At 53.7% G+C, this 12,409-nt stretch overlaps 5 protein-coding genes across 5 annotated transcripts in view; 1 reads left to right on the forward strand and 4 right to left on the reverse strand.

Annotated features, from left to right (window-relative positions):
• The window catches only part of MONBRDRAFT_6783 (uncharacterized protein), a gene marked incomplete at both ends in the record, with an annotated part of 3,384 nt that extends 2,503 nt beyond the window's left edge, over positions 1 to 881 (reverse strand). Inside the window, one exon of the mRNA XM_001744293.1 lies at positions 508 to 881. Within this exon, the coding sequence (XP_001744345.1) occupies positions 508 to 881 (374 nt within the window). The remainder of the gene's footprint in view (positions 1 to 507) is intronic.
• Positions 882 to 2,006: 1,125 nt separating this feature from the next.
• MONBRDRAFT_36385 (uncharacterized protein) lies at positions 2,007 to 3,320 on the reverse strand (the record flags this gene model as incomplete). Its single annotated transcript, XM_001744294.1, has 7 exons — positions 2,007 to 2,085; positions 2,188 to 2,276; positions 2,387 to 2,459; positions 2,597 to 2,688; positions 2,758 to 2,838; positions 2,995 to 3,060; positions 3,159 to 3,320. Coding segments are annotated over 7 exons (642 nt in total), but the record flags the coding sequence as incomplete, so codon positions are not given.
• Positions 3,321 to 4,643: 1,323 nt separating this feature from the next.
• Positions 4,644 to 4,934, forward strand: MONBRDRAFT_3695 (uncharacterized protein; the record flags this gene model as incomplete). The annotated part of the gene is made up of 1 exon (XM_001744107.1): positions 4,644 to 4,934. A coding segment is annotated over one exon (291 nt), but the record flags the coding sequence as incomplete, so codon positions are not given.
• Positions 4,935 to 6,455: 1,521 nt separating this feature from the next.
• MONBRDRAFT_3759 (uncharacterized protein) lies at positions 6,456 to 6,704 on the reverse strand (the record flags this gene model as incomplete). The annotated part of the gene is made up of 1 exon (XM_001744295.1): positions 6,456 to 6,704. A coding segment is annotated over one exon (249 nt), but the record flags the coding sequence as incomplete, so codon positions are not given.
• Positions 6,705 to 8,365: 1,661 nt separating this feature from the next.
• MONBRDRAFT_31716 (uncharacterized protein) lies at positions 8,366 to 12,114 on the reverse strand. The gene is made up of 13 exons (XM_001744296.1): positions 11,645 to 12,114; positions 11,453 to 11,523; positions 11,196 to 11,302; positions 10,954 to 11,060; positions 10,686 to 10,824; positions 10,500 to 10,613; positions 10,221 to 10,325; positions 9,983 to 10,086; positions 9,664 to 9,824; positions 9,452 to 9,556; positions 9,216 to 9,321; positions 8,899 to 9,063; positions 8,366 to 8,788 (listed from the first exon to the last, which is right to left on the reverse strand). The coding sequence occupies exons 1-13, from the start codon at positions 11,810 to 11,812 to the stop codon at positions 8,654 to 8,656; spliced, it is 1,587 nt and encodes a 528-aa protein (XP_001744348.1). The 5' UTR covers positions 11,813 to 12,114; the 3' UTR covers positions 8,366 to 8,653.
• Positions 12,115 to 12,409: the final 295 nt, after the last annotated feature.

A 12,409-nucleotide genomic window follows, 5' to 3' on the forward strand; every position in this document is an offset into this window, starting at 1 on the left:
GGGGGGGGGGGGGGAATTGCAGCTACAGGCAGACACGGGTACCAACTTGCTCATTGGCCAGAACCGTTTGATCGATGGGATCCCATTGCACGCTTGCGGTTGCTTGGTAGGCCAAACCGCGCTTGAAAAGTTGTAAAAATATCCACTGTGGAGGCGATACAAAGAGTTTCAGCTCGGATCACCGACGATGATGACAAGAGAGGAAGCATCAGATGCATGATCAGGGCGCGCTTACTTGAGTCCATTTATAATAGGCGGGGTCGCAGGTGGCCAGTTCACGCGACCAATCAAAGCTCAGGCCGAGCTTGTCCAGCTGTGCTTTCATAGACTTGATATTGCTGCTCACCATGCGTTGTGGGTCCAGATTCAGGGCAGTAGCAAGCACAAACATGAGCAAGGACACGAGAATCAGTAGGTGTTGTAAGTTTGAGCGCCTGACTGTACTCCTCTCCGGTAGCGGCCACCAGAATATTGTGCAAGGGGTGAGGAATGAGTGAGCAACCACACCTTTGTGTCCAGCGAGCTGGATCCAATCCGCGTTCCATAGCAGCATTTTCGGCAGGAAGGCCAAAGGCATCCCAGCCCATGGGATGAAGGACGGGCACACCCTTGAGACGATGGTAACGGGCCAGACAATCGCTGATGGTGTAGACGCGCACGTGACCCATATGTAGATTACCGCTCGGATACGGGAACATGGAAAGAATGTACTGTGCATCGCTTGTTTCAGACGGGGCCGCCCAGGCAGCAGCAGCCACGCGCTTTCGCCATTTCTCCTCGATGGACTGCGTCTGTATACCGCGATGAACGGAGTTTGACAGGGCCACCACACCCTGAGCCCTCTGATATGCCGAGCGGCGGGTCACGCTGACGAGCGCCATGTGGACAGTGCCAAGTTCACACAAAGACGGCCACGAGCAGCCCGAAATTTGCTTCAACCCACACACTAGACCCCCATGAACCCTGGCATGACGTCTCGCCTGTCATCAACGTGCTGGCATTGGGCAGAGGATGGGGCAGACACGCTCAATGACTCAGCTGCTCCAACAGCAGCGCCCCAATGGATGCCCCTCCTCGTGTCTGGCGCGAAAAACAAGTGAAATCACCTATTTGCGTAAGTGACCAAAACTTTCTGACATTTCACGATGGGTCGTCCCTTTAGCTCGAAGCTCTTGAAGCAATAAGCTCTAAGCTCTAAAGGCGGTTTCGGCCCTAGCTCATGTCCAACGGCTTCCGCCTGCCCGCCCAATTTCCAGTCATCGTTCTCACGTGGAGAGGGAGAAAGCAACTGATTAATATTGATTACGGGCAAAAAGGACGAAACGGACAAAGTGATACAGATGCCCAAACAAGTGGCTGAGGCCGTTGGCCGGCCAAGGATCGCGCAGCTTCTACCGCTTGCTGCGCTTACTCTCGGGCTCCATGTTGGCCATCTGCGTTTGGAACACGTGTTGTGAGGCGTTGTGTAGCCGAAATGAAAACACAGCAGCATGCTCGCTTTGCCGGAAAAATGAAAATACATGAATAAATAAATAATCGGATAGACGGTGAACAGAAGCAGGACTTACGTGACTGTGACCAGGTGCCGGACCCTCCTCCCGCGCCTACCATCAGCAAGAACCAGGGAAAAAAGCGTGGCCCAGCGAGAAAGGAAGGTGAGCTGCGCTGAGCCGATTCAGGAACTTAAGAGGCCAACATCACCAAGGCATGGCACGAACGCGTCGCTCATCGCCGCCATCAACGTAGTGTTGGACTGAGGGACACACGCCATTGCTCACGGTCCGCTCGAGCAAGTAAAAAATGTACTCTACGCCCCCCAGTAGCAAGTGTTAGGGTACGCAACACCTCCAGCCAAAAAGCAAGTTGTTTCAGATGTAATCGGGCAAACAAAAACACACACACACACACACAATACATTCATACATTCATACATACACACACAAATGACGGACGGGAAAACAAAACTGGTAAAAAAAAAAAAAAATGCACCAATGAGCGGTCGTACCATCACTTAGGAGGCGCATGAGATGATACATGCCAAAGCTCGTCGCCGAGCGCAGTGTCAAATCACGGATCACAAGAGAACTGTCACACCCGTGCCGGTATTGCAGCAACGTGAGAGCAAGTGATTTGAGTGCAAACGCTTTAGAGTGACGGTCTGGCTTGTGTCGCCAGCTGAACACTCACGTGAGGGTGGACCATTTGAGCTGAAATTCGCCGGCGCGCGCTGCCAGATCAGGAGTTTTAAAGTAGGGACCCAAAACTTGTTGAACCACCTGACCATGTGACCAAGGTATGCCAGATGGAATGAGATTGAAAGCTACGGCTGCCAACTCTTTCACCAAGTCAATCAACCGGCCTGAGGCGGGCATGAATGGGCACATACCCCTTGCAACCAAGCCGCCCAGGCCTCAACGGTCGTGGCAGAGGCTTGCATCGTCTTGAACTTGGCCTCCATTCTACGCAATGTCACCACTCATAAGCTGAGCTTGGCTCACAAATGCTACAAGTGCGCGCGATGGCCCGCGCCTGAAATCAAGAGCGCGCTCAAAATTTGTCAGAGATGAGGGACAACGCGCAAGAGGGATCGACGTACTCGACCAGCATTTGTGCTGAGCAATCCTCGCATAGCCACAATAATTGTTCCTTGATGCTCTCAAAGTCCACCTTGGAATAATCATCGCACATCTGAAACGGGGTCAAAATGAGCCGAGCAGGAACAGGCGGATAGCAAGCATGATGGTGTTCATGCCGCACCGTTTGTACATGGCTCTCCTGCGCCAAGACGGCTCGAGCCGCAGTTGAAAGGTGATTCAAAGCTGTATGACGACGCAAACGCTGCAATGACAACAAGAGCATCAAAATCGGCCAAAGCGAATGGAGCCCCCTCAGCGTGAGTCAGCAAGGGCGGCAGTGTTACCATCGTCACAAGATGGCTCGCGCGATCGACACGCCAAGAAACGCTGAATGCAAGTAAGGGCGACGAGTACAGACATGAGCAAAAAGACTGAGTTCGAGCCGTTTGGCCTCGCCGAATGTTGTGGGCAGGTTGGCAGTGGCCTAGAGATGCGTGAGGTCGATTCGGCATGAGAAATAAAAAAAGGACTATTTGGTGGAGCCTTGGTGGGCAACCAAGATGACATGTGGGCTGAACAAACCTTTTCCATCCATTCCTCGAGGCGCTTGGAAAAAGTGCGCACAAGCTTGGCGAAGTGGGGTGAGCAGCGCTGAAGGACATCAGGCAAAAGGAGGTCGACAGCCCGCTCGTATACGTTTCGGTCGTGCTGCCGGGCATAGAGTGCGGCATCTGGGTTGTTCATGACATGAAGAATGTTGGCTGGTGCTTCTGCCCAAACTGACATCCACAAGCGTTCAACCTAGGTTCAGAAGCACCCAGCCGCGTGTTGGCAGCGTTTGGCAGCGTCAGGGTTGAGCACAGACAAGCAACAGCTGCCCTTTGGCCATGTTTGCAGGAATCCCCCCGCACCTCGTCAAAGTTTTCCGATTGGATGCAGCCCAGGAACTGTTTGTTCTGCTCGGGAAGATGCACACATCCGACGATGTGTGAGTCGATCAACAGAGAGTAGTCGAGACACAATGATTTGGTCTAGCAGGTCATCACGACAAGATTCAAAAGGATTGATGTGTTCAAGAAGGAAGCAGCATACGGACGTGGCGCTCATAGTAGTCGATGAAAGCACTGTCTGTCAAATTGCTTTGGATCCGTTGCTGTCCAAAAAGGCACGCGAATGAGTTTTTGCGCGCTCGGAGGCAAGCGTCGCAAGATCGCTGGCCATGGACAACGGCGCTGCACACCTGCAACTGTGCGAACATGATGGCGGGGCAAGCGAGCGCAAGCGCCAAGCCCAAGTCGAACGCCTTGAGAAGATTCAGGCAAACACAAACACAATGCCAATGGGGATGTTGTCAAAGAGGGACGCGAATTCTACGTCAAGAGAAGCAGGGCTCGTGGACGCTAACGACGATGCGAGAGCCGGTCAACATGAGGAGCTTGCGTGGTGGCACGGAATCTGAACTCGTCCCCGAAAGAGCATGATTACCCATTGAAATTTGTCCATTGCTGCTTCACGGCATCCCACGCCATCTTCTCAAGACAAAGAGGCTCCATTCAATCGTACCTGATCGCACTGCTCAAATGACTTGAGCACCAGAACCGCCGTGCCGTGCCCTTGTGGAACGCCCTGGCACAAAAATCCACCGCCACCCCCAATGCTGCCCCGCAACCGTTTTTTTTTTTTTCCAAAAACTCAAAAACCGAAAAGTTTTGTCTGACGTGAACACCACCACATCCTTCTTCGTCTGCTGACATGTGAATGCTCTGGATTTCTTTCTTTTTGCATGTCATTGTCGTAGGCGTCAACGCAAAGAAAGAAGAAGAAGAAGAAGAAACTTTGGTAAGTGTGGAAGACCCAGAAAAAAAAAAAAAAAAAAAAAAAAACGAGGGGAGGGGTGCTCTGTGGTGCCAGTGGCAGGAAAGGACTCTCATGGGAGCCAGGTACTGGGAGCAAGAGTGAGAAAGCCGCCTTGCTATGCTTGCCCAGAGGTGGGCTATCGACTGACGGTTCTGCCTTCTCCTTCATTGGATGGATAGATTAGATTGTACACCAATCATGGCTGAGGCAAAGCGACCAAAGATCAGTGGTGATGCGCGTGAAACAGCGCTGACGGCGGCCACGGCCCGCAAGTGGTCCCTTGTCGAGGGGCGAGATGCCATCTATAAGGAGTACGCCTTTAAGGATTTCAACGAGGCCTGGGGTTTCATGGCTCGCGTGGCACTCAAGGCAGAGCAGATGAACCACCACCCGGAATGGTTCAACGTCTACAACCAAGTCAAGGTGACCCTGAGCACCCATGATGCCGGAGGTCTCTCTGAAAGCGACTTTGCCCTTGCAGACTTTATGGACGCGGTTGCAGGCCAGTCATAGATTTTTGAGCCCGCTAAAAAAAAAATCTACCTTCTGAATGCTCTTTTGCAGACGAAAGTCTCTTTCTATGCGCCTTGCCCCCCCCCCCCCCCTTGCCTTGCCGAAGCATCCCCGTTAGCTCTGCACCGCGGTTATGAGAGAGGACTCATCCACAAACATGGATTCAAAAAGAGCGGTGCAAGAGAGGAAGGCAAGTCAAGCTCACATGGCTCACACAAGTAACATGAATCTCGCAACATGAAGACAACATCCAACCGCATGCCCTTCTGCTTGGAGAAGAAGAAAGGCTGGGCTTGCAATTTTAACGCACAATCTCGCTGGTACGCACACAAGACATGAAATGAAGACGCAGATTTATTGAGGCTGACCGAAGATAAGTCAACACATGGCGGTGCCAGCGGTCTCCCACCCAATGTGCTCAGACGTCGTCTCCTGACCAATGGCCAAGTCGGGAACCACCACGCTGGTCGATAGGCACTCGGCAAGACGTGGGACCGTCCTGCTGTGCGTCAAGGTATGCGTGGCAGGCTCCTGACCCAGCTCACCAGAAGGAAACAAGTCGGAAGCCATTGAGTACAGGGAAAACCGGCTCGTTGTGGATCAGGCAGGTCCACAACAAGTTTGGCACCGCACATGTTGATGACGTCCGCAGTTCGACCTCGGTCCGATCAGAAAACAAGGCCTGTCACTGTTGGACTAGTACGCCAACAGCGTCGGGCTTGTCAGCGCAAAATCTGATTCTTCAAGAACGGGAAAGTCAAAGTCGACCATGCCCTTGTCGGCATCAGAGCTAAACCGTCCCAGTAGGTCCTGTGTCAAGAGGTCAAAGTCATCATCCGTCACCTGCAAGAAGGCGCTGTCAAACTCGTCCGTCAGAGCGGGCATGGGCAGTTCGCTGCTGGCCTGAAGTGTTGCAGCGGGTCCCATGCCTGTAGCGAGTTGATCAACGGGTGTCGACACATCTGTTGTCGACAGCGAGGCAGTCGTTGGCAAGATGCTGGGCACCACTAGCTGTGGTGCTGCTGTCGGCGCTGCTGCTGCTGCTGCTGCTGCTGCTGCTGCTGCTGACATGGACATGCTCGGTGCTGCCAGATTGGATTTGGATGCAGATGCAGGTTCGCCCGTGCTGAGAGCTCCTGGCTGAGGTTGAGAGGCAGTACAGAGGGGAAGGGCATGATCCAGATCCAAGCGTCGTGCGGCAGATGGTGTGCCACTGAGCGGGATAGTGGAGGCCGGCATGAGCCCAATGGGTCGACCCATTTGCGAGGGATGTTGCTGATAGGGATGTTGGTAAGTAAGATGGTTACCAAGATAGGCTGGGGTTTGATAGTAGCCTGAAAACAAGGGCATGCCGTCCGCACGTCGATATGGCTTGGTTGGTGTCATCTCTACCGAGCCATGCATCTTCAAGGGATTGCTTGCCTTGGAGCGACGTCGGCGGCGGACCTGTACACCCGCGAGTTTGCGCTCGTGCTTGAGGCGGCAAGCCTCAATATCACTGCGCATGTCGTCTTCACGACCAGGAGCGAGGGCCCAGAGACTGCCCTTGCGTGCATCAGGAATCTCGCGGTCGATTTTGATGAAATACTTGTTCAGGCTCAGATTGTGGCGAATCGAGTTTTTCCAACCTGATTTGGCTGTGCGAAAGTAAGGGAACCGCTCAAGGATAAACTCGTAAATGTATGCCACCCCCACGGACCCAGGTCCGTGGTGCAGCATGCCCATGCCAATTAGGCAGGGAAATGAATAAGGAGGCTTGGCAAAAGGGTCCTGGGGCCAGGCTGCCGCGCGTCGGGCATTAATGTCCACAAGTGTGTCTAGCGAAGCTCCACGATTGAGCGGGGCTTTGGCCGCATTGGCACGACTCAAGGTCGGGACCGATGTGGACGGCGGACTGGCCGTAGGTTGTTGTTGTTGTTGTTGTTGTTGTTGTTGTGTTTGTTGCTGTGCTTGTAGCGCTGCTTGTTGCTGTGCTTGCTGCTGCGTTTGCTGTTGTGCGTATGGCTGAGTGTGCATGGTACTTGGCTGCGTCGGGAAGGAGTGGCAGGCCATCTGCGGCTGCTGGCCAGCAATGCAAGGAGCATCTGAATAGGCTGGCTGGTGCATGGGTGAGGGAGAGCTCGCAACCGGTGAAACAGGATGACTGCTGGCTACCGAGCCGAAATCAAAGGGATCCGATACGCTCGTGTGGTTGGTATCCGGGGCCGGGGAGGAGGCCGCTGATGAGGAGACAGCCATACCCTCCTTGAGGGACTGCAATGATTTGTCAGAGAGCTCGCCCATGCTTGCACTGGCATCACTGAGCATGTCCACGTCCGTGTGCACTGCGAGGTCATACTCTGCCCATGCCATCCATACAACGAAGCACGGTGAGGCTTCCGTCATGCGGTACTGCCCAGGCAGGCAAGATTCAGCCGTGCATACCTTTTGATTCCAATAGAACAGGCATGGAAAATGATCGCTGGACCATTGAGGGTACGTCTGGCTGAGATTGCGACATGTTCAAGGTCATGGCGAATCTGGGCATGCCAATTCCAAGTCCTTGGTCGCAGCTTGGCTGTTGTGGGTGTTGTTTTGAAGCTTGATTTTGATTTTATTTTACTTTTTTTTATCAAGGGTAGACGACGAGACGAAGATAGACCTATGATTCGGATGCCAAAGTGATCGGTGCAGGTGGGAGTGAGGTTTGGCGCGTGGCGATGGGAGCCGGCTTGACGTGAGGTGAGCCCGAGGTGAGGGGAAGGCAAGCCATACTTACGAGACAAGAGACGAAACAATGGTGGCCCCCCGGTGCTGGATCCCTGGCAGATGTACACAAACCTTCAAAACTGGTACAAGTCGTGGACGATGGTAGATGACGATGACGAAGCGAATACAAAACAAGATGGGGCCAGGGTCGACGGAAAAGATGTTCTCAAAAAGAGGCAGACAACGCGCTTTCGCAAAATCGAAAGCGACGCCGCTTGACCGAGAACGGTAGCACCGGGAGGCAGGAATAGAGGAGCCAAGGCTCGCGCAAGAAGCGATCAAAAAATCGAGTTGAAGTAATAGGAATTTTGGAAAATGCCGACGGGCAGGTGCACTCGGGCCCCACTGGCCTGACGTTTCACGGCGGTAGTTGTTGTTGTGGGTGACATGATCAAACCACAGAGTCCGCAGCTGTCACGGTGTGTAAGGTTTTTGTATTTAAGCGCGAAGCTACAACAAACAAATCTGTATCAAAACACTGTCATTTTTACCATTATTCTAATAATGCTTAAAAGACATTCTAGGCCGATGGTCAGGTCTCGGAATGTCTGACAACCCCGGAGTGCGTTGGGGCAGTTGGGGTGGGGTGAGGGATGACCCGAGGTGCGCCTCACCTCGTGAGCGGATGAAAGGGCACGAGTGAAACTCTACAAAGTTGGGCATGTCTATTCACAGGCAGAGTCAATTGCATTCGGCATCCCCTTGACGACCAGCCGCCCAAAACGAAACTGAGCGGGGGTCACGACACAAGCGTCCAGAAGAGAAAACAGTGCGCACACAATTGCACACACACATCTGCATACTTGAGCCATCCGTACGCGCACGATCAAGTCAAGACGAGCCTGGACGAAGACGAGCGTCCAGGCTTATCTGAGCTGTATGGAAAAAAGACAACACCCAGTTGATCCTTTCTCGCGGACGACAAACCACGAAGAACAGGCTTTGTGCTGGGCAAACACTTAGATAAAGACGGCGACCAGCGCCATGAGCGCCAACGCAAGGGCGGAGGCGGTAGCTGTGAAACCCGAGGACTCTTCGCGCACGGCCACAAAGCCAGTCTTGACACCGTCAACGCTGTTTTCCCGGGCAAACACCTGGATGTTGCAGAGGATCGGAGGGCCATGAATGAGTGAGGGGACGACACGAATGTGTGGCGATGCCACACTGATTGCTTCCGTTCAATCCCACCAACACGAGTACGTACGCGGTACGAAAAGTCATAGGGAGATGCTCCGCCCAGATCATTGTCAAGGAATCGATACACGTTTGAGGAAAAGACCTTGTCACCTCCCGAAAAACCGGGTGTGCGAGTCAGAACATATTGCACGCTGCTGGGTGCCACCAGCGAACTGCCTCGCGAGTTTGCGCGCTGCTCATCATAAACGGGCACGTGAAGAGAGGCGAGCGTCAGGACAGAGGCCACACAGATCAAGACGAGGCTCGGCCCCATCGGCTCAAGATCAAGCCGTGGACCACGAGGTGCTCCATGCAGCTTTGCACCAAACGCAAGGGCACACGTACCAAGAAGTCAAGAGGAGGCAGCCACTGCACTTGGACGCACGACTGGTTGTAAAAAGTGGGTACGGTGACCATCAATGGTCGCTGGCTTTGGGGCTCAGCACGACGGCTATTATCCGCATACCTAATGGGCGGCGAGGCATGAGTTGGCTGTCGACCCACCCAAAAAAGAAAGCACTGCCATAGATACAACACACTGAGGGGCCAGGTGAAAGCGAGCGACAAAAATGACGACTCACCGGTCAACGAAGCAGTGCATGCGGCCAATTTGCTCGCTGCTGAATCGGGTGCGACAGCTATTGACGGTGTAGGACATGATGTTCTTCACGCTGCGGTCAGAATCCCTGTACACGTCGGCACCGTTGATGAATGAGTCGGTGGGAGGAAGCCGGTAAGTGCGAGATATCCATGGCCGCGGGGTTGGAGAGGACAACGCCCAGCACAGACGTACGGAAACTCATTGCCGTTGCAGTCGGTGGGAAAGCTACTGCCGGTAGTGCAGGAGGCCGTGTTGAAAGAATTGGCAGATGATCCCGAGGTGCCGTTGCGGACGGCATTGAGATTGGGCACCGCGGCCGTATCTGCCAAAAAGTCGCTAAAGTAGTATGAATTCTACGGAAAGGGGGGAAGGGTTGAAGCAAGGAGGGGCGAGATTGTGAATGAGCTCATCGGCCTTTACCAGTCGCTGGTCCCAGTTCTGTATCGGCGTTTGGCCAGCGCAAGGCTTGATCGCGGTCCTCTTGAGCAGAACTATGGACGGAGCAACTTACGCCCTCATATGCGCTTGCGTAGCAGCTGGGCTCCTCGCCACCAGACGCACAATAGTTGAGCAGGTTGGACTCAAAGTTGACACCTTGGTGCGTATGCAGTAGTCCTGCAGCAGAGAAGGCAGAGACAAAGCGAAGGCGCCAGTAAAAGTGAGTTTTGCGCTGCGGTGAGCCACAAACAAGACAAAAGCAAAAAAAAAAAAAAAAAAAAATGAATCACCAAAACCATGGGCCATCGTACCCAAAGAATGGCCAACTTCATGAGCCGTCGTTGCCCCGGTAGAGTCGGAGGCGCCGCCCTGCGACGATGACAAAAAGTAGCGGTAGTCGACGATGCAAAGATTGCCTGTGCTCGTGTTGACACGAGGAGGGGTTGAAGACATGAAAGAGGAGAAGAGGTAGAAAAACAAGGTTTTGGTGAGTTGCAACGGAAGCCAAACCAGCTCACAGCTCGGGTCCATTCCTCACGACGGCAGGCGCCATTGATCGAATGGTAGGTGGAGAAGAATTCTGGACGAACCCAAGAGACTTTGAGCATTGCCACTAGAATCTGGCATTTCCTCCATCATGGCAATGTCGGGGTAGCAGACGCCGCGAATGCTGTCCACGTCCAACTTGGTGACGAGAATGTAGGCTGAGGGATTGCAAAACCAGAACGTGAAGGGGCGACTCTTGGGATGCCGGAGTAGACAGGGGAAGCACGTACTGTGGTAGTCTCGTGCCGATGCAGTCGAGCCCATGTTGAAGACATCGTAAAAGTAGTTGATGACGTAATCCAGCTGCCTCGAGTTCACGCCAGCGCCATTGTTGGCTTGATCAAGACTATTAAAACGCGATGTGCTAATCTGCTCGGCCACCCCACACCCGATGAGCGGCCCAGCAACGCCCAGAAGCAAGTGGTGAGGCCCTCGCGATTTGGGCAATGGGACCACATTTGTGCGGGCCTGCGATGCGCCGACTGACGCCATACACACCTCAATGGAAGTATCGTGATCGAATTGGATATCGGCCTCTGCAAACAAGCTGTTCAGGTTGCCCACGGCTTCGTCCACCTGGGACGACGATACATAAGTCTCGGTTACTATTCAGATTCAGCCAGAAGCGAACCAGATGAAGAAGAGAAGGAAATTGAGATGTCATTGGAGCGCGAACAATAAGTAGTTCTACCGCCTGCTAAGGCGGTGGAGGCGGCGATGGATCACCAGGCGCAACAAACCGCTGCGAAGGGCTAGGACTTGGAGCTTGAGGTTGAGATTTGCGCGGTTGCTCACGCTGCCGTAGGCATTGGAGACGATGGGGATGAAGCACTCGGAGTAACCATAACTGGCACACCCCAAAGCCACAGCAGCCAGGTGCACAAAACGTTCATCGCGATCATCGCCGTGAGTTATAAAAAAAAAACCCCCCCTGAATCAAGCGAACATCTCTTCAGCGCGAGCAATTGAGGTGGGGGTGTTGGAACCCCATTCGTACCCAAGGGGGCTTGCGGCCCCATTGCGAGTGCACTCGGGGGTTGCAGCGCCATCCGTGGTTGCTTCAGGTAGCTATTTTAAGAAAAAATTGACCGAATTATGCAGGAGACGAAGGGGCGGGCGAAGGCGGGAAAAGCTTTGAGCTCTTGTGCCCTTTGGCTTCAACTGGGGTGAACGAATCAGAATTTCTTACCTGGTATCGTGCATCGGCATACTCGCTGCTGTCGCGGCGCTGATGGGTGCTACCGTTGTTGAGGCGAAAACGGCGCAGCTCGGGCAAGTCCAGGCCACAGTCACCATGACCTTGGACCGCCAGTGCCAAAGCAGCCAGAGCGGCTGCAAAGACAACCAGCAGCTTCATACTGGCAGAGGTTCCTGCTCAAGACCAACACGCACAATGGAGCAACCCACGCACAACCAGTCACCACAACCAGCCTTCCGACCGAAAAGGCAGCGGGAGATCAATACGTGAAGGGACGAGCGCCCGCGACGCGTTGTATCAATCAAACGATACACGCGAGAAAAAAAAAAAAAGTAGCTAAAGAAAAATGCAAGACCCACCCACACACAATGACGACGACAACGACGACGACAACGATAAGGAGGGGGGGCAGCGACGACAACAGCTATGACGGCTACGACGAGGACGAGGACGGCTACAACGACAGCCAAGAGCCAAAAGGCGTAAAAGGTCGTGGAGATGTTTCACCCCACCTACCGACCAACCCTTATGGGCTTGTGCATACACAGGTAACGTAAGCGCTTGTCTGTCTCTGTCTGTCTCTGCGTGTGTCTCTGTGTGTGTGTGTGTGTGTGTGTGTGTGTGTGTGTGTGTGTGTGTGTAATGCTGTGCTTCCCGTTGCAGGTGCTCGGGCGCTTTTGAGGATGCGGAGGCGTCTGTGGGTGTGTGACTCATGGGAAAGAGCCAGCCCATGCCCCTCTGCACACAGGCATGCAT

This window comes from Monosiga brevicollis, genomic scaffold (assembly GCF_000002865.3).
Source record: "Monosiga brevicollis MX1 MONBRscaffold_5 genomic scaffold, whole genome shotgun sequence".
NCBI classification, from domain to species: Eukaryota; class Choanoflagellata; order Craspedida; family Salpingoecidae; genus Monosiga; species Monosiga brevicollis.

Coding starts and splice junctions, on each gene's coding strand:
- MONBRDRAFT_31716 (XM_001744296.1), bottom strand. CDS start 11,812: ATGAAGCTGCTGGTTGTCTTTGCAGCCGCTCTGGCTGCTTTGGCACTG. Junction 10,326..10,499: donor CAATGCTCAAAGTCTCTTGG/GTTCGTCCAGAA, acceptor ACACGAGCACAG/GCAATCTTTGCATCGTCGAC. Junction 8,789..8,898: donor CCTATGACTTTTCGTACCGC/GTACGTACTCGT, acceptor TGCAACATCCAG/GTGTTTGCCCGGGAAAACAG.